Source organism: Equus caballus, chromosome 2 (assembly GCF_041296265.1).
Source record: "Equus caballus isolate H_3958 breed thoroughbred chromosome 2, TB-T2T, whole genome shotgun sequence".
In the NCBI taxonomy this organism is placed as follows: domain Eukaryota; kingdom Metazoa; phylum Chordata; class Mammalia; order Perissodactyla; family Equidae; genus Equus; species Equus caballus.
In genome coordinates, this window is record NC_091685.1 from 11,582,689 (window position 1) to 11,602,500 (window position 19,812).

The window sequence follows — 19,812 nt, forward strand, 5'->3', positions numbered from 1 at the left end:
TCTTCTCTTACAGTCTAGAGTCAGAAGTCTGAAATGGCTTCGCTGGTCCAGAGCCAAGGTGTTGGCCGGGCCACCGGACCTCCAGGGATCTCAGGAGAGAAAAGCTCTCTTTGACTTTCCATCAGCTAGAGCTGAATTCCTTGCATTCTTGGCTCCTGGAGCCCCCTCCATATTCAAATCCAGCAGCATCTTCAAATGTGTCTCTGCTTCTGTCTTTACCCGGCTTTCTTCTTTATGTGGACCTTTGTGATTACACAGGCCCCACTCAGATAATACAGGACAAAGTGACAGGGTCCTGGGATTAGGACGTGGACACCATGGGAGCCAGTATTTAGCCTGCATTTCTCTGTGTAACTATAATCACTCTGTGCTCTCAATCTCTTCATGTGTCAACTGTCTACCCGTTTGTCATTCACATACCCGCTCCTTCTTTCCCATGCTCTGCAATAAAGTTCACAGTGTTGCATGGAGTGTTGTCCTCCCTTGGAAGGAGATGGATGAAGAGAAGAGAGAGAGAAGGGGAGGGAAGACAGAGGAGACAAGGAAGGAAGGTAATCTCTGCTCTGTGGTGCCAGGACCCCTGCAGGGCCAGTCGTGTCCCATCGTCTCAGAGGCCACAGCGTGGGCATCTGTCCAGGAGGAACTGGGAGGAGCCCATGGGGGTAGATGGGTTGACTGGAGGGAGAGGATATCATATCCCAAGCAGCAAACAGCCGTGGCACCTCCCCCACAGGACAGCCCCTTGACAGTCCCCTGCGTCTCTGGTCAGCCACCATCAGGGAGGAGGGGCTTCTACAACCCCGTCACACTGGCAGACTGTGTGGGGACTGGTCCTCCTGATACTGATTCAGGTTCGTTTTACCCGCCACATGAAATGCCAGTCACCAAGACGAGGTCGCAGTAGAGAAAGGGTTTATTCCCACGGCGGCCAAGCAAGGAAATGGGAAACAAGCCTCAAATGCACCTCCCCAAAATTGGGGATTAGGAATATTTACAGGATAAATGGGGCAGCGAAGTCTGAACTGCGGGGATAGAGGATTGGCGGGAAGGAGACATGAAGTAATTGATGCTCTGCACAAGTGGAGTCAAGCTTCCTGACTCTCCGCAGGACACGTCTTCACAAAACGATGGCGTCAACACTATCTGAGGGTGGAATTTTCAAGCCCCTGATGTCAAAGAGCCACCTATCAGTCATCCACCCAGGCAAAGTTGATGAGTCAGTGGTCTTAACAGGCCTGAACTGGACAAGGAGTCAACTCTCAGTTCCTGAAAACTTAAGCACACATTACCATGGTGACCCAAGCATCAGAGATGTTACCTGGAGGCTGGGCTTTAGGAATGCATTATCTAACTTCTTTTGCAGACAGCTAAGTGAGGATAGTTAAAGCAAGTTGTTCCCTGCTTTCACTCCTGACCCTGGGCCTTGACCCTGCACCAGGTCCCTTTGCACTCCTCCACCGGCCTCTCTCAAGCCAGCCCTGCTCTCTTGCTGGTCCTGCACACAGGTCTTCTCCCCTCTCATCCCCTGCCTTTCCCAGCCCAGGGGCTGGGATGCTATAGATAGAGCTCCCTGCAGCCCTCTGCCTGTGCTGTGATGCCATGTTCTGCCTCCAGGAAGGGGCTCCTCCCCCAGTCAGTGCCTGGAGCCAGGACCTCCCTCCAAGTCCCTTGCCCTCCTAGGTCACTGGGCTAGTTCAGCCCTGCTCTGAGAAGAAGGGTGGACACTCAGCGCTTGACCAGGGGTTGAGGCATGAAATTAAGTTGGGAGAGGTCTGGAGAGGAAGGTCGGCAAGGCCCTGGCATCAGGTGCTGCAGAAGGGCTCCGCCGACCATGTCAGAGAGTACAAGGCAACAGGAACCTGGAATTCTGGGCAGCAGGCCATGGACACGAGCTCTAACCACAGGATTCCACAGGAGATGAAGAGGGTGACCAAGAAGGGACCCTTCTCGCTCCAGGCAAGGGGAAAAACCCAGGATGAGTTTACACGCGTGTGCATACCCCCGCCGGCACACATAGAGACACTGCTGTGCAGCCATCCCTGCGTGTGCCCCTCTCACATCACACTGTGCACACACACGTGCACAAAAACGCCTGGGATCATAGGAGGCAGCAGGGAGTGATTGCAGAGCTGGGAGGACTAGTTCACCTGTCCCCAGCCTCTGTCCTCCCCTCCCACAGGGAGCCTCCCCCTTCCCTCTGGCTCCAGAGCTCTCAGCTCTATTTCCCACTGACTCCTGCCCCCAGAGAGAGTCAGTGCTCCCTATGGAGTCTTGGTCAAAAGAGGCCTGAGTCGGAAGGCCTCAGCTCAAGTTCCTCCCTGTTGAGCATCTTGGCAGCTTCCTTCCCTTAATATTGAAGTGGGATGATGGCTTCCTGTTCTGACTCCCAGGCTTCCTGATAATCCAAAGACATTGGGAAGTAGACACATCTAAGACTTGGGCGCCACCCATGGGCCAGAGGCTGTTATAACCGCTGGGCTCTGCTCCCAGGTGTTGACTATAGAAACCCTATCTTCACTTCAGCAGAAAGAGGTAGGCCAGGACAGAGGTAAAAGTTGGTGGCATGGGAGACAGCCTGGCTGGGGCCTTGGCATCCCAGCCTCAGGTGGGCAAGGAAGTGTGGTTCTCAAAAGGGCTTTGCAGGAGTGAGCAGGTGGCCCATGCCAACCTTGCAGGGCTGTGGCCCTCATCTGAGGAGGGAAGCATCAATAGCAGGAAGGATGTGTCTCCAGATGGTGCATCCCCAGGGCAGCATAGAGACCTCCCAAGTGCCAGGGCCAGAATTCCCCTCTCCCATCCCTCCCCCATTCTCCATGCCCTCCCTTCAACAGCTGTCTAATTCCTCGGTTGGAGCCCACTTGATGGCCTTGGGCTGGAGCCCTAGAGGAGAGTGTGCCCCCAGCCATCAGGCAGCTGCTGCAGGGACTCCTGGGGAAGGGTCTCTGGTTCAGCATGGGCCCCACCTAAGGCCTCCCCAAAAGTCCTTCCTTACAGCTTCGGGCCTCACCTGCCTCAAGCCCTGATTCAAGCACCATCTCTTCCAGGAAGCCCCCTCGAATGCCACTCTGCCACCTTCCCAGCGAAAGCCCAAATGGCCAGAGCACCAGGTGGCTGTGACACAGATGCTGACGATGTCAGGAATGCCGCAGAGACCTATCTCGGGGGGCAGAAGGCACACCCGTGAGACCATCTTGCATATTCCTCGCCCTTGGCGGCGGTCACCTGGGAGTTTGCTGGAGAAACTCATTGTTCTGGACATTTTTGGTTTAGGCAATTTTTCCTTATTTCTGTTATATTCCAAGTGCACACACAAAAGTGAAAGAAAGAAACCCATCTCAGTGAAGGGACAAAGCCACCCCTCTGTCACATGGAATGGGTGAGTGGCTGGTCATATCCATGAATCCCGAGGCACAATTTCCATTGTGGTCACTGAGTCACCGAGGCTGGATGTAAGTTTCTGCTACATTTTTAAAAGACTGCCAATTATGGGAGATAAGTGAAGATTCTAGAAGCAAGTAGGTGCAAGCCCTAGACATACAGGCATGATAAGCATTTATAGACAACATGGCCCTGCCCTCGAGGTGATTGTCTACGCCAGTGCCTCCTCCCCTTGTAGTCTACAAGCCCTCGGAAGGCAGAGAGCCACAGCTACTGCACAACCCAGCCTGGGGAGGGCGGTGCCCAGGGACAGGCCATGGTCTGGGCTGTCTGGGGCCCTACTCTCAGCAGAGCTGCTTCCCAGAGCCCGGGCCCAGCGGCTTCAGGTGCAGATGGATGCCATTCCTGGAGCGCAGGACCAGCTGGGGCAACGGGACAGGCAGCCGCAAGGGGTCCAGGGCGAACTCAAAGCGCAGCAAGCAGAGGGCCGTGACCACCTTCATCTCGTTCATGGCAAACTGCTGCCCGATGCAGTTCCTGCGGTGAGAGAACAACACGGCATCAGGCTGTGGGGTGTCCAGGGTGAGGGATGCAGTGCTCTGAGTGGCCAACAAGAATCAGTAAGGACTGTAAGGAGAACAATTGGCTGATCAACTGATTGACCTGGGCTTAAGAAACTGATCTTGGGGGCATGGTGAGGGGTCCAGACTGGGTAGATTCACATTCTGGTTTGGGGCTCTCTCTAGTTATGACTCACCCACCCACCACCTGCCAGGGACGTGAATAGGCTAGTGGCAAGAAGAAGGTCCCTGGAACTCACCCTGCCTTAGAGTCACCACAAACCCAGCATGGTCCCCTCATCACAGAGTTCCCCAAAATGACGCCTCCCCCACAACATCTTCCATCCTCACCCGCCCTGCCCCTCACGTCTGGGGTGGTTGGGCCTCTCCTTACCTGGGCCCAGCGGAGAAGGGTATGAAGGCAAAGGGGTGGCGCCTGGCCACATTCTCAGAGGAAAAGCGCAGGGGGTCAAAGACCTGAGGGGACAGGCCTTGCTTAAACACCTGCCAGGTGCTGGGGAGGCGGGCCCCCACAGCCTCCCACCCCATCTGAGCCCAGGTCCAGGGATGGGGTACCTCAGGGTCGGGCCACACTGCGCTGTTCCTGTGGAGGGCGTAGATGTGCAGAGAGACCAGGCTGCCTGCGGGCAGAGCAGAGGCCTGGTGACCAGGTGGTCCTGGGACAGCCAGGCCCACCTCCTAACAGGGCCTGGGTCCCCCGGTGTCCCCACAATGGGAACCAGCCTCTGCTTGAGCACTGCCACTGACAGACCCTTCACGAGCACCCTCAACACATCAAAGGGGTTTTGATCATCATCACACCTGCCTCCTGCAGCCCCAGCACTGGGCATAGCACCCGGCACAAAAAGGATACTGAAGCTACTCCACCACGAGGTACGACAGGCACCGAGCATTACACACTTTCCGCTTTCAATTAGCTGACTCTCAAGGGAAGTTGTTATTCATAACATTATTCTATCAATAGTGACAGCTACCATTCATTGGATGCTTACTATGTGCCAGATACTGAGATAAACTTTCTTTACAAAGCCACCACTTACAGTTGGACAGGTTGTGCACTGCACAGCATCATAGTCTATGGGAATGATGCTTCCTGAAGTTGTTCAGGGCACAACCTGCATGGTGGTACATGACAACCTGATGAACATTGTCTCTAATCCTGACAACAACCTCGTAAGACAGGGACTCTTCACACTCCCATTTCACAGAAGAGGAAACAGAGGCTGAGGGGAAGTGGGACCCATTCATGTGCAGCCAGGATTGGAGCCAGGTCAAATACAGAGCCTGAGCTCTTCCCCATTGGTGCACAGATTTGGCCAAAGGCACAGAGAGTATCAGAGAACCATCCCCAAAGCCACCCCATCAACCTGCGGGTAGGGAGCGGCCATCCACGAAGCTGACGGGCTTGCTGAGCTGGCGGAACACCTGGGGCACGGGCGGGTAGATGCGGAAGCTCTCCTTGATGCACATGGTCAAGTAGGTCATCTTGCCCAGATCATCCCTGCCGGCAACACAACCAGGCCGTCCTGGGGATGGGGAGCCTCAGGCTCCCACGGGAAGGCAGGCTCCAGCCCCAGCCTCCCTTTCATCTCCAGCACACACCCGAGAGTCAGAGGGACACAAGCACTCCAAGTGTCCAGGCGAGACTGGACGTGGCGTGGCCACTCAGACCCAGGGGTTCTGGTGCCGCTTGCCTCCATCCCTCCCTCATCTTCACTGCCGGGAAGGGAAAGCACAGGACCCTAGAGGTGTATGTGCACCCAGCCATCAAAGACAATGGCAGCCCTGTGTCTCCCAGGACCCCACAGAAGCCACACAAGGACAGTTCCTTAGTTCTTCTTGGTATCCCCTATGCAGATAGAATGGAAAGGAACAGGGGCTGATATACACTGGTCAAATGAGGTACTAAATGCGTGAACAATGGCAAGCTCAGGTAAAAATATATACATATATGTTTTTCTTTTCCCTTTTGCCACCAGGAAGTTCAGAGTGGTCTAACTACAACTCTGTGTAACACTTTATTACAGAACCCCAAAATATAACATTTTGACTCTGGTCTATTTTCATTTGTATTTTACTATTTTGTTAAATAATGTCCTTTAAGTTGCTCCAAGCTCTAGATGCAATGAAGTAATCATAAAGTAAATATTTTAACTTGCTGCCTCCAGGCTGTGTTCACAGTGTTACCCCGCCTGGAATGCCCAGCCCTCTCTCACTTTACCTATCTGAATTTCACCCCTCCCTGGAAAGCCAAATCAAGCCCCACCCATTCTGACTCCTCTGCCCTCAGTAGGGGCCACTCCATCTTCCCTACACCATGGTTTTCTCTAGTTTTGCTTAAATGACTTTGTCTCTAAAAGCTCCCCAAGGCCAGCAACTTGGCTCCTCCTCCTCCTCTCCCCACCCGCACCCCCAACAAGACCTGACACATCGCTGGACACTCTGGGAGGTTTCCAACAGCTGACCAATGAAAATGGGTAGTGAAGACTTCGTCCTCCAAACCTTAGGCCCTGGAATCCTAGGTCAGCCCCCCTCAAGTGAATCTGAAGTTTCTCCCATCGACTGAGCATCTTCTGCGTCCCTGCTGTGGGCCTGCCTCATGGAGCCCAGAGAGAAAGGTGAGGAGCAAGACCAGATGCTAAGGCCTGAGGCGGGGAGGCAGGGAGAGAGGGAGGTGAGGGCAGGGGTGGGAGCGGAGCCTCTGGGAGATGCCCAGAGATCATGCTGCAAAAAGAGATCAGCATCGATCGGTGTCCTGTCAATGAGTTCAAGCTGGAACCAAGAAACAGAAAACAGTGGAAAGGTTTTCAGTGACGGAGTTTGGGAAACAGCCTCTTCTCCTCCCTAGATGACTCTGGAGGCTACGCAACACATGCAAAGGCGGTGGAGGGATCAGCTCCCCTGGCTCTCCCAGCTCTGCGCATCCCCGATTCCCGCCTCATTCCCTCCCAGAGCTCCCTGCTCTCTGAAGGAACCCAGAAGGGTCATCGGATTCTGCCATCAGAGGAGGCAGCACACAAGAAATCAGGCTCCTGTTGAACCTTCTCTCAGGACTCACACCTGGAAAGCCTCCGTTGTGGGAGGATGGGCTCAGGGGTGCGTCCATCACAGCTCCCCAAAAATGCCACACACTGGAGGGAACAGGAGAGCTGCCACCACCCTCACCTGGCTTCCAGGAGGGCTGTGTCATCCAAGGATGATACCAGACAGCATTGGCACAGTCCTTCCCTGGGGCTGAGCAGGACAGACTGGGCTCACCTGCAGCCTCACTCACCACTGGAAGGAGTCTCGGTCCCCAAGGACCTCGCGCACCTCCTCCCGACAACACTGCTGGTGCTCGGGGTACAGGGCCATGCAGTAGAGAAACCAGGAGATGCCACTGGTGGTGGTGTCATGGCCTTCAAACATGAACGTGTCCACCTCAGCGCGGAGCTCGGCATCTGACAGCTTGATCCCATCTTCATCCTGGGTTAGAGGAGGCATAACGACACAGCCCAAGACATCTGAGGTGGGTACCAAGAGGAAGCCATAACAACAGTTGTCACATGAAGGTCCCAGGGAGGGAGGGACAGTTCCTTTTCAGACTGAGGGTTAGAACCTTCCCGCAGATTCCTATCTGTTCTCCCAAGCCCAGCTTCCCTGCCTCCTACTCCAGGGAGCCTTCCCTGATCCCTCTGGCCACGTGACCTGTGACCTTACCCAGCCCTGACTGCCAGTTCTGCTCACTTGACACACAGAATGCCACCTGGTGGAGGAAGGGATCTCCGTCAACGTGCAGCTCCTGTCTCCTCCACTAGACTGTAAGAGTCTGGAGGGCAGGGCCCGGTGTTTCTCATCTTCTGCATCCCTAGCACAGGAACAAACCCAGGGTGGGGCTCAGGAAGTTTGTGAGCAAATGAATAAAGGCTCAAATGAAAGGATGAATGAATGAATGAAGAAAGTCTAAGATTCTAGGGTACAAAGATTCTTCTCAGTCTTAGAAGTCTGGAGTTGGTCTTCAGGCCTTTCAGCATGTGACCCAACCTCCCTGCTAGGACATCTCTCCCCAGGGCCACGGCCAGACACACTCAGCACCATAACACGTCCAAGCCTGTGCTGATATGTGCCATGGGACAAGGAACAGGTCATGTTTGCAGGAGAAAGAGGACAGCAATGGTTAAGCGCCCCTGCTGCTGTCCAGTGAGCCCCATCCCAGAGGATGGTGTGCAGGCCCTCTGGGACCAGTTCTCAGCTGGGCACGCACTCACACGAGCCCCCAGGAGAATGTCCAGGAAGTCCAGGTGCCTCCGGTTCTGGATCTTCTCCTGCTCTTTCTCGTCCTGCAGGTCTGCCTTCCGTTCCCTGATGACCTGGTCTGGGCCAGAGCACAGGGTCTCACTGCCTGGGAACCCATTCTCAGCCCTAAGAAGAACCAATCTCTTTCAAAGGGAGGGACCCTGGAAAGGCCGACCGAAGCTGGACTAGAAGCTGGGTTTTCTATGGGTGGGCCCTGCGGCAAAGGCCCACCTGTGTGGTCGTGGGCCACCCGGCAGGCACGCAGGAAGCGGCGGCCATGGAGGGTGAGCCAGTAGATGAAGTCGTTGTGGTACTGGAAGGACTCGATGCGCTGCTGTGTCAGCAGAGTGAGCTCACCGACTGCCTGGTAATAACTACTGTCCCTGCACAGCCGAGAAAGGGAGGGTCTCTCAGACACTGACCTCAAGCAGAAGCCAAGCAGTTCCATTCCAGAATCCTCCCCAACTGCAGCACTTTCTGCCTTCCTCTCCCTGTCCTTAAGTCTCCCCACTAAAGCCATAACCTGTCTCCCCGCCATGGACAAGGCCCTGTTCCCCCCAAGCTGGGGCTCCCCAGGGCAGGACCCTATCTCCTCTGAGACCAGGGTCCAGGAGTCCTGCCAAGTCTCCCCTCGGAGCTGGCCTGGGTGGACAGTGTGGTCAGCCCCAAGTGCCCCCTGACCTGTGACCCAGGCCAGTGTCTGCTTTGCCAAAGGTGCACTTCATGAGCGTGTCCAGCGCCATGTGGCCCACATCACAGAAGATGTCAAAGCTCTTATTCTCACGAGCCTTCTCCTCCCACTTGTCCTGGAGCAGAGATGGAAGGTAATATGAGGGGCCAGCTGGACTGAGTGACCCACCCCTGCCCTCCAGAACCCACAGCCGGTCCTCCTCCCATGCACCCCCAGTCCCTGGCCTGGCCTCCATCCTGCCAGAATGTATGGGTGGGGGTGCGTAGGGGCTGAAGGTTAGAGGGCAGGACCAAAAGGCAGGCCTTGCACATGCACAAGGACACTTCCTCCCAGCGAAGGCAGCCTGCATAGATGGGAAGAGGAGGCCCGAGGGGTGGTGAGCTCCCCAGCACAGTCTATGAGAACTCAGGCCTGCAGTCATGCTGAGGAGGAGTTCCTGCAATGGGAGGCTCCTATCCCTGGTAATCTCTGTGGATTATCAGCCCTGAGACCCTGAGCCTGCCCCCTGACCGCAGCATCCCTTTTAGAGATGAGGCACTAATGGCATTGTTTTAGGCAGTCGAGGGGGACAGAGAATGAGGAGAAGACATTTTTTAGATGCGAAAGGCCTTCCTAATATCCTCACACACAGGCAGCCCTCAAATCCGCTACAATAGGAGCCTTCTTGGGGCCCCACGGAGGCCCTTTGGTCCGGGAAGGAGGGCTGGGTCTCCTGGTGGAGACGAGGGCCAGGGCTGCCTGGCCACTGGGACCTTCAGCACCTGGTCAGCACCAGCACTCAGAAAGTGTCAGGTGGAGAAGGCTCAGCACTGCTATGGGGGCCTCAGGGCCTTAGTGATTCTCCTCACTGTTCCCCCACCCCAGGGAAAACTGGGTGGGGAGGGTCTGGCCAGCAGCCACAGCCTCCAGGAGCTTAGCAGGGTGCTCACCAGCATGGCACGGGTGGAGTCAGCAAACAGGGCCACATAGGGCTTCAGTACATCATAATGGAAGCCAGGCGTGAGCAGCTTGCGGTGCTGGAACCACTTGGGCCCATGAAGGACCAGCAGGCCTTTCCCTGGGGAAAGGATGGGAGAGGGAGGGCCAGTCAGTCCACACAATCCTGCTCTGCCCCGGCAGCCTGGGGACAAGCACACCCCACCCAACCCCACCCCTGTTATGCCTGCCCAACCTCATATCCCCACCCAGCTCTGCCTTCCAGCCACCCAGACAGCCTCACAGCCTCTGTGACACCTGCCTTGGTCCTACCACCCCTCCTTTCCTCATGCCCGGCCCTGGTCACCAAAACCCATAAAATCTCTTAGGACCAATCTAGTGCCATCTCCTCCAGGAAGCTGTTCTGCACACTCACACATTTTCAGAGCCCTGGCTCTGCCTGTTCAGGGAGAAGGACTCACCCGGCAGGAGAAAGTACCTGAGCCCCATTCCCCCACCAGCCAGGAGATCTCCTGCCTCCTTCCCTGTCTCCCACGGAGCAGCTGAGCTTAGGAGGGGCCCTTGGGAGCTTGGTAGTCTGGTTAATGGGATAACTGACTAAGTAGACAGGGCAGGGAGGAACAAAGCAGGGAAGGATCCTGGTCACCCAGCTCCAAAGGTCTGGGCTGGGAGGGCAGTTGCCCACTCACCAATCCACTGAAGGAGGAAGTCATAAACATCTGGTGCCTTAGGGTCTGCAGGAAAAAGAGAAGATCAGGCCAGGTGGAGACTGGGGGATCCCAAAGGAGGCTTGCTGATAAATAGGATGGGGACCTCAGGTGCACAGACTCAGCGGGCAGGCCTGGGTTCCACCCCACATGGTGCCCTAAGACCTTTGTTCTCAGGAAGCCCCACCCTCTCCCAGGAGCACTCACCCCCTCGGCTATATACAGCTTTGGCATAGTCAGGCTCATAGATATTCAGGAAGCCAACGAACTGCCCATACCAGAGTGGGTGGGCGTAGGGGAACTGGTGGGCCCAGGACACCACCTTGTCCAGGCTCCCCGTCTGCTGGATCTGAAATGGCAACAGAGGTCCAGGCCACTCAGGAACTCAACATCACCAGCCAGGCCCCAAGACCCTGAGCAGGGAAGAGAGGAGGCTGCCCAGACAGGCCCTGGGAGCATTTCTCCCTCCACCTGGATACCCTCCCAGCCAGTCTGCCAGTCCATCTCTGGGATCTTTCCATTTCTGGGCTCAGGCTCCTCTCCAGCCCCACAGCCACAGCTTTAAGCCCAAGCCACCCTCTTATTGCACTTAGCTTGGCTCAACAACCCCAAACTAGCCAAGCTGCTTCCATCTCCTGCCTGCCACCAACCCTCTGTCCACACTGCAGCCAGAAAGAGCTTTCTCCTCAGCACTAAAGCTTTTTCATTAGAAAGATTATACCAGCTTGTGCAATACAGAAATCACCTCGATTCCACCCCTGTGAAGTCCTTTGACACATTTTTATTGAGGACCTGGTATGTGCAGGACACTGTCTAGACGTCTCAGGGGAATGAAGCAGACGTGGTCCTGCCCTTACATTCTATGGGGAAGACTGATAATAAGTAAGGAAACAATTAGGTAAAATCACTACAGTCAGTAGTGTCTGTGAAGAAGGAAAAAAAACGCTGTGCTACGAGACAGACCAACAGGGACACTTGCTTAGATGTAGTGATCCAGAATGGCTCCTGTTGGAGATGACATTTCAGGTGGAACCCAAAGGATGACAAGGAGCTGGCCAGGTGAAGAGTCAAGGAAGAACCTTGCTGATTAGGGAACAGCAAGCACAGAGCCTCTGGGGTGGGAAAGAGTGTGGGGTCTTCCAGGAGCTGCCACTTGGTGGGACAGAGGTCTGAGATGAGATTGGTGAGACCATCCAGAGGGAGGTATGTGCTCTGTGGGGGTTTTATAGCTCAACTACTGACCCAGAGGAGTTTTATGTAGGAAAAGTTTGTGATAAATACTTTTCTGAAATCTTCTGCTTTTCATTTAACATATCTTGTCGCCCTTTTCAAACTAGTCCATAACCGTCATGTGTGGCATTCCAGACCCTTGAGTGACATAACACCTGGAGGCACCTAACACTGGATCCCGCATAGACTAAGCCTTGACTTCCCTCCCTGCTAGCCTCCCTTTTCCAAACACCTTCCTCCAAGCCCCCTCCCTGCCTCTCCCACCACATCCTTTCCCTCGCCCCCATACTGTACTAGAGAACGTGCTCCGAACATGCCCTGAGATCCTTCCACCTGTGGGTAAGGACTAACCAAACCGTGTCCCCGTCCCCTGGGAAGCTGACCTTGGGTTACACTCTCCAACTCAGTCTCCCAGGAAAGCTGATAACTGGAGAATGTTAACTGTGTTGCTAGTGTGGAAATTAATTAAAAAAAAAAAAAAAAAAAAAAAAAAAACCTTAACTAAGTTGGAGTCAGGAGGGCCTGGAGGGGGAACACTCACCCCAACCCCATATGTCAATTACACCAAGCCGGAAGCGAGGGATGCTCACATCTTGGACAGGAGCTAAAACTACCTTACTACTGAAGGAAGATTTCTCTCCCCACCTGGCAACAGCCCAGCCAATGAGAAATGCTGTAGCCCAGCCAATGAGAAGCCGTTGCCGCCCTGAACTGTTACTTCCCCCCAATGGACTTTCCTCTAGAACAGCCACTCCCTACTCCATCTTTTTCTCTATGAAACCTGCTCCCTCCTTTGTCTTCTCGATTTGCCTATGGTACCATAGCATGCACATCCCAAATCGCAGTTCTTTTGGCTATTCCCGAATAAACTCATTTTGACAATAAAATAAGCAATTTTGCTTTTTAACTTGACACTCGACAACATAGCTATGGCAAAAATGAACATGGGTCGGTAAATAACTTCTGAACTGGGAAGAACCATGAATGAACTATCAGGAGGACACCATGCTTTGGGCTTCCCTGAGTTTGGTGACTCCTGTAATGTGCGTGGATGCTTCAGGAACCCTGGGATTGTTAGTGGGCACTGGAATTTTGTGGGGAATGGGGATTCTAAGACAGGATGGGCCCACACCCACTGGCGTGGATCGCCCATGTCTGTGTGGATGTGGTGAGGAAGAGTGACGCTGCCTTGCTGGCAAGCTGCCCAGATCCTCAGAGTGGACTGATGCTCACTGTGCCCACAGTAGCCTTGTGAGTGTGAATGCTTAGAGCTAAGATGGCCTCCTGGGGTGTGGCATCATCTCTGTGCCTTTGCTTAGACCATTCCTTGCTCCTCACACACCCTCTAGCCAGGATGCCTGCTGAAATTCCACCCGTTACTCGACATCCAGCTTGAATGCCCTTCTCTGGAAACATCTCCATTCCTCCGTGACTGAAATCTCTACCTCCTCTGGGCCTCTCAGCACTGCTGGGGCCTTATCCACATTGTGCTTGGTGTTACAATTGCTTGCACCCAGAACAAAACAAAATTAACACTGTTAACATTGACAAACATTGACCATTTAATGTGTTCAGACACTGCAGTAATCGTGCTATTCAAATTTCCTTTAATTCTCAGAAAATTCTATAAAATGGGCACGACCATAATTCCCATTCCACAGATGAGGAAAGGAAGCTCGGTCACATATTTCGTTGGCCATGGAGCTGGGATTCACATCGAGGACCCCTGCCTCCACCTCTGGGCTGTGAGTTTCCCAAGGGCACAGATCACACTGTGGCATCTCCAGGTCACCATGGAGCTCTGCACAGGGCCTCAGACACAGTGCAGGTGGTGGCCCCACCAGCACTTCCTGTGTGGGAGCAGCAGTGCAGATTTCCATTTGTTTTTCCTGCAGGCCCTAGTCTGCCTGCTCTGGCTAGTGTCCAGTTTTACCTCTTGTTTCCACTTTCTGTCTCTTCACATAGAGAATGTAAGGGGACAAATTTGTGTTTAGTATGGACTATATGCCGGGTTTTATGTGAGGGAGTTCACAGACTGCCTCACGCACCTAATGTGGAACAGATAATTACTCCCATTTTACAGATAAGAAAACTGAGGCTCAGCGATGTGAACTGACTTGCCCATTGCTTGTAGGTTAGTAGTGCTCTAACTCAGGTTGGAGCTGCACACTCTCTTCTGTACATTGAAGTCTTCCAGGGCTGCTGTGTTCAGTTGCGTTAATTGTGCACTGCACAATCCAGGGTGTCTCATTCATTTTGAGGTCTCTGCAAGGGCTGGTCCTCCTTTTCCTTCCTGTAAGGCACCCTTTATAGTCCTCAGCCACTCAAGTAACCCATGTGGTATCATCCAGGAAACAGCCATGAAGAACGACACAGAGCATCTGATATTGCAGCCCCCAGGGATCCTGTCTGACCCCAGCTACTTCCCCCAAGGGCCCTGGCATTTCAACTGGCTACTTTGGTCTCCAGCCACCCATCTGAGCCTTCTCTGGGGTTCTTCTCCTCCAGGCCCTCTGCAGAGGCCAGTGTAATCTACCCATGGATCCCCTCCCTCACAGCCTCTGAACTCGGCATCCTGAGTTCAACCCAGGGGGGTTGTAAAGATTTAACTACCCTTGTGCACAACTGTCAAAAATGGCAGAGTGATGAAGCTCATCTCCATCCACTGGTAAGAGGGAACCTTCTGGTGTCCCTAACCTCTTCCCTTTCCTGCCTCCTTCCTGGCTCGTGTCCCTGGAAATGTCTTCTTCTTTCTGTGTCTCTCTTGTTTTTCCATCTGCCTTCCTGGGTTTTCCTTGCCAAATTTTTGATCACCATGGCTGTTCCCCTGCTCTCCATTCCTCCCAGGTCCAGGGAGCACAACTGGACAGAGAGCAGGGAAAGGCTTAAGTCACAGGGAAGCCAGTCTCATGGGATCTCAGGGTTGGAAGGAGCTCTTGGTGGATCTGTTTCATCTGAGCTCCACTCCCCTCCTCATCAGCCATGAGTGTGACTCTCTGCCGCATCTTCGCCAGGGACTGGAGACCCTGATGTCATGCTGACCACTTGTTCACAGTTTGAGCTGGCCTCTGCCTCCCTGGGCCAGCTTTCTCCTATGTGCCCTGATTGTTCCAGGAACCTGGTAGGAGTGAGGACAGCTCTCTGCACCTGGCCCCACTAGTGGAACTGCAGCCTCTTCAAGAGGACTGGGCATCTTCTCTGGGGGACAGATGGCTGCCTGGACAGCTCCTCTAGGTTACATAATGGGACACCTCAGACCCGTCCTCAGATGCCCCAAGCTGGGATCCCTATAGAGCTCTGAAGCGGGGCTGGCTTGTTTTTCTCCAGGAGGAAGGAAGTAGGGAAAGAGCAAAGCATGGAGGTGATTCGCTGAGCCCTGCTCCCCAGCCGCACTCCCTCAGCCTCACAGTTGCACTCCTTGTTGGCCTCACCAAGAAAACAAATCAGGGTGGATTGGCAAGAGCAAGCATAAGTCACTACCCTCTTCTCTGCTCCCCCACAGTCAGAGTAAGCTTTGCTCCAAGCATCAGATCTGAGACTTCAACATCACCTTGAGGAACCACACTCCGCCCTTATAGGTGAGAACAATGCAGCCCACAGACCACAGGGAGCTGTCCCACATGAGTCAGGTAGACTGCGACACTGACTCAGGCTCTTTTGCTGCCTCCCCTGTTAGCAAGCCTGCCCAGGCCAGCAGCCAGTTGACCTGGAGGTCAGTTGGCCAGTCTTCAAGAAACGAGCCGCCTGCTCAGCCAGTCAGTTCAGCCACAGCTCTCCCAGGGGGCTGCTTGGGAACAAAAATACATCTGCTCAAAGTGGGGATGAGACGTCAGAAAAACAGATGGTTAGGGAGGGGGGCGGGTAGGGCTTTCCTCTTCGCCAACATGGTGGGGCTCCCTCCAGGCAGCTCATAGTGATCTCCAATCCCAGTACCCAGGGTGGCCTGGCCCAGAACCTTAACCAGGTGGGAATCCGGCCCCAAGAACTCAAACATCTCTGGTGACAGAAAACCGACTGTTTTTCAAACATCTCAGCCACCCTTGGACTGTCTTAATTACTTTAAAAGACTTCTTGGTCACTGAACAGAATGCTACCGGCCTGTGGCCACCCACATGTGTCTCCACTCTGTCTCTGGAGCCACACAGGCTCCCACAGCCCAGGGACGTCCTGCAAGGATTGGGGCTTGGGGGTCAGGTCCTCCTGGGTCTGCTCTCCTCAGGATGCACATCCTCAGGTGCCCTTGCGGGCTCTAGTCCCAGTCATCTCCCCCACCCCACAGTCACTGTCGCCCTGACAAGATTGGTCAGCACTCTGCATGTGCATAAGCCCCAGCCAGTGTCAAGGACAGCAAAGCTGTGTCTTCAAAGCTCATGGGTTAGGAGCACCTGCCAAGAAGAACCAAGTGAAATTGAGTAGAGGCAGTATCTTTGAAATAACCATAAAAACCAGTCCAAAAAAAAGGGACTCAATTTACACAAACTCTTTGGGGACTCAACTATGGGGTTGAGCACACAGCCACGGGAGACTGGAGAGAGGGGATGTGTAACACCCCAAGGAACAGAGAAGTGACTCCCTCCACAACAGAGTGACCAATAGGTGGTTTCATCCTCCAGCTCTTTTTCAGAGGCAAGTGTGCAACTACACATATACATGTGAATACAAGAACACGTGTGAACAAGCAACACATAGAAGGAAACTCTGGCTCAATAGGAAGAGCAGAGGGACTTTGGGTGAGACTGGCATGAGTGACCACGACTCCCCTAGGCACACATATTGGCTAAGAAGTGATGGTGGTGTGAAGGGTTGACGTAAGTGGAGCCATTTTAAAATAGAGCTGGAGTAGCCATTTAGGAGGAACTGCCTACATGTCGTACTCCTTGAAACTTTGGACTGTTCAAACTGGGCCAGACCTTTAGGCAGGGACAAACAAATATTGTCTTCCAAACAGCTGTAAAGCTAATAGGAAAACAGACATCTTGACCACAAAGATTGATGACGATGGACTCTCTTCCCTCTTAAATTGGTTGCGGTTTTTGAAGACTGACAGTGGGCCTTGCCAAAGTTTCACAACTTTCAAGTCCAGGTGTTTCAATTCGAAAGTGTATGCTTCGCCCCCAACCCTCCCTGTGCCAGCGCCAAAGATGAACACAGCCCCAGGGATGACACGGTTGGAAGGGGAGCACAGGGAAGCATCTAAACACCTAAGAATACAGAAGGATAGGGGCCAAGAGTCCAGGGGGCTTCAGACATTGGTCCTCACCCTGTGGGAGTGGCTTTGATGCCCTGAGGTGGGTCTCCAAGGAATTCATTCACATATTCAACAAAACGGCATGAGCACCCACTCTCAATGCCAGGCATGGCACTAGATCCCTGGATCACAGTGGGAACAAGACAAGTCCTGCCCTCCTGAGCTTACATTCCAGGTGGGGAGAAAGGAAATCAGCAAGAATCAAATACAACAGTAAAATAATTTCAGGTAGGAAAACTCTAGGAAGAAAAATACAGCAGGATAAGGGCAAGGCTGCTACTGTAGACGGGAGCTGCGAGGGTCAGGGAAGGCCCCTCTGAGGTGACATTTGAGCAGAGATCAGCAGAAATACCTTCTAGAAAGCCCCGTGGCATTGGCCACAATCTGTACCTTCATAATTTCTCTTTCCTCAACTGTCCCCACCACCCCTCTGCTCCTGGCTCCCAGAAAAGTAGCCAAGCTTTACTTCCCAGAGCAAATAGAAGCCATTAGATAAGAAATCCCTAAAGGTCAGCCACCAGACATGAAGAACCAGCTACCCTCACCCAGCCTCCCCACCTTCTCTTCCGCTCCAGTAGAGGAGGCGTCCAGGGCCTCTCCAAAGCCAATCCCTTTGGGTTCCAACCCTCCCTTCAAGCACCTCACCCATCAATCAGTCCCTCTCTCTCCAACATCACAGACCCCACCCTCTCCACTGGCTCCTGCCCATCTGCATTTAAAATGGGCTCAAGTCTCTCCCACTTAAAAAAGAAAACAAAATCTCCCTTGGTTCCACTTCCTCTTCTAGCTTACACTCCACTTCCTGCTCCCTTCATTACCTAACATCTCGAAAGAGCTGACTCCACCATTTCCACTTCCGCCCTCCTCAGCCCCCACCTCTCTGACACTGCTCTTGCTAAGATGACGAGTGCCCTCCTTGGTGGTAAGCCCAGAGGACTTCCAGATACTGTGACACAGTCAATTCCCCTCTCTTTCTGGAACTCTCTCTTAAATGTCCTCTCACCTCTCCTGATGCCCCTTCTCAGCAGCTCCTCACCCATCATTTGTTAATGAAAGATGGAGGCTCCCAGAATCCAGCCCTTGGCCCCTTCCCACGCTGCACCTGCTCCCCATAGGTGCTCACCAGCTCCCATGGCTTCCTTTCCCATCCTCCTGACACTGCTTCCTAAATCAACAGCTCCTTCCAGATTATCTTTCCCCTGAGCTCCAGAAACAAGACCAACCACCCCTGGACATCTCTGCTTCCCTCAGACCCAGCATCTCCAAACATGAACACAAAACATTTGTCCCCGAAATCTGCCTCTCCTTCTGTACCTAAGAATGGAACCACCATCCACCCTGATGCCAGCCAGAATCATGGAATGGAGTTTTCCCCATGATTTATAGAGATACCAAGGGGGTGCTCTGTGGAGGCTGCCCCTCTCCCCTGCAGGTCCACCAAGTGATTCTCACATTGGAATCCGCAAACTGGAACTAAGAGAGCCAGATGTAGCAGCTCCCATGAGGAGGGTCCTGCCATGACACTTTCCAAATCCAGAACCCAAGGCTCCTGTGCCCAGACACTGACAGCTGCCACCAGCCCCTCAGCCTCCTCTTCCTGGGTCTCAGATCCTCACATGTTTACGTTTATAAGTAGAAATTCATTCCTCCTGGTTACAGTCCAGTCTTGTGGATCAAGGGTCCTTTTCTCTCTTTAGGTGACTTTGCCAAACTCTGCTCTGATCCAGCTATGTTGATGCCACAGTGTAACAAAGCTCCAGGGGCAATCCTGTGCCCCCTTTTCCTAGTGCCTGAAGGGGGCCTCACTGACACCCCACGTCTGGCTATGGTGGGGCCTTAATGCCTCCCTTTCCTGTGCCCACGGTGCCAAGACAGCCGCTCTACCTCTCACTTCTCTCTCTCTTGCTGCCTCACTCCTCCAACATCTGCCTGAGTCACTGCCTCCACCTCGTCCTGGTCTCCCTAAATCATCTGAAGTCTCTGCCAATCTAGTCACCACCCAAAGCCAAAGCAACCTTACCCCCACACAAATTTGAGCTTGTCACTCCCTTGTTGGAATCCCTTCAATGGTCCACAAATGCTCTCAGAATAAAGTACAGCCTTCTGACATGGCCTACAACGTCCTATGTGACCTGCCCCTACCCACGTCCAGCTTCATCCTCTCCGTTCTGTCTCCCTCTCATCGCTCTAGCTGTGCAGAGCTGGTAACATAGGCACATACAAGACTTCGAGAAACAAATATTAGTTGAATGAACTTATTTCCTAAACACACAACACTCTTTCCAGCGTCTGTGCCTTTGCCCAGGTAGTGTGTTCCACTCTTCCTTCTGCACGTCCACAGGCTGCTGCTTCCAGATCGCATAGGTCTCACCTCAGCATCCCCTCCCTGGGCCCAAGGGTCTGGAACACTGAGCTGTGTTATTTCTTTCCTACAGACCGGGGTCCTCTAAGGCCACCTCTAGTCCTGTTTCTTCATCCTCTGGCCTCAGCATAGGGCCAGGTCCAGAGTTATTGATCAGATAATGTTAGTTGATTGGGAAAAGAGAGACCTCATCTGGCTCCCAAAGACTGGGTTGATTTGAGAGGAAGGAAGAGCAGTAAGGAAGCAAATGCCTCAGGGTGTTTTGCAGCAAGAAAACCTCTACAGTGCTTTAGCACCTGACATCCATCTGCCCAGCAGTTTGCAAAGCACCTGTACTTGATCTCTTCTGATCCTCTTCTAACCCAGTGAGGTAAAAAGGCTTATCTCCACGTTATTGACAAGGA

The 19,812-nt window shown here is 53.5% G+C and overlaps 1 protein-coding gene across 6 annotated transcripts in view; it reads right to left on the reverse strand.

Moving 5' to 3' along the window:
• Window positions 1–895: 895 nt before the first annotated feature.
• Window positions 896–19,812, reverse strand: part of LOC100064176 (cytochrome P450 4B1) — a 21,969-nt gene continuing 3,052 nt past the window's right edge. Inside the window, exons 2-14 of one of the 6 annotated variants that reach the window (XR_011431200.1) lie at window positions 10,776–10,917; window positions 10,551–10,595; window positions 9,855–9,982; window positions 8,916–9,040; window positions 8,466–8,617; window positions 8,207–8,313; window positions 7,234–7,424; window positions 6,382–6,731; window positions 5,327–5,460; window positions 4,515–4,579; window positions 4,333–4,415; window positions 3,008–3,915; window positions 896–1,240 (exon numbers count right to left, since the gene is read on the reverse strand). Coding sequence is in view for 1 of the 6 variants with exons in the window: in XM_001495152.6 (XP_001495202.2) it covers window positions 3,723–3,915; window positions 4,333–4,415; window positions 4,515–4,579; window positions 5,327–5,460; window positions 7,234–7,424; window positions 8,207–8,313; window positions 8,466–8,617; window positions 8,916–9,040; window positions 9,855–9,982; window positions 10,551–10,595; window positions 10,776–10,917 (1,365 nt within the window). In the remaining 5 variants the exon portion in view is untranslated. Of the gene's footprint in view, window positions 3,916–4,332; window positions 4,416–4,514; window positions 4,580–5,326; window positions 5,461–6,381; window positions 6,732–7,233; window positions 7,425–8,206; window positions 8,314–8,465; window positions 8,618–8,915; window positions 9,041–9,854; window positions 9,983–10,550; window positions 10,596–10,775; window positions 10,918–19,812 lie in introns of all 6 variants that reach the window. The other 5 variants (XR_011431199.1, XR_011431188.1, XR_011431187.1 and 2 more) reach the window with 5 other exon arrangements.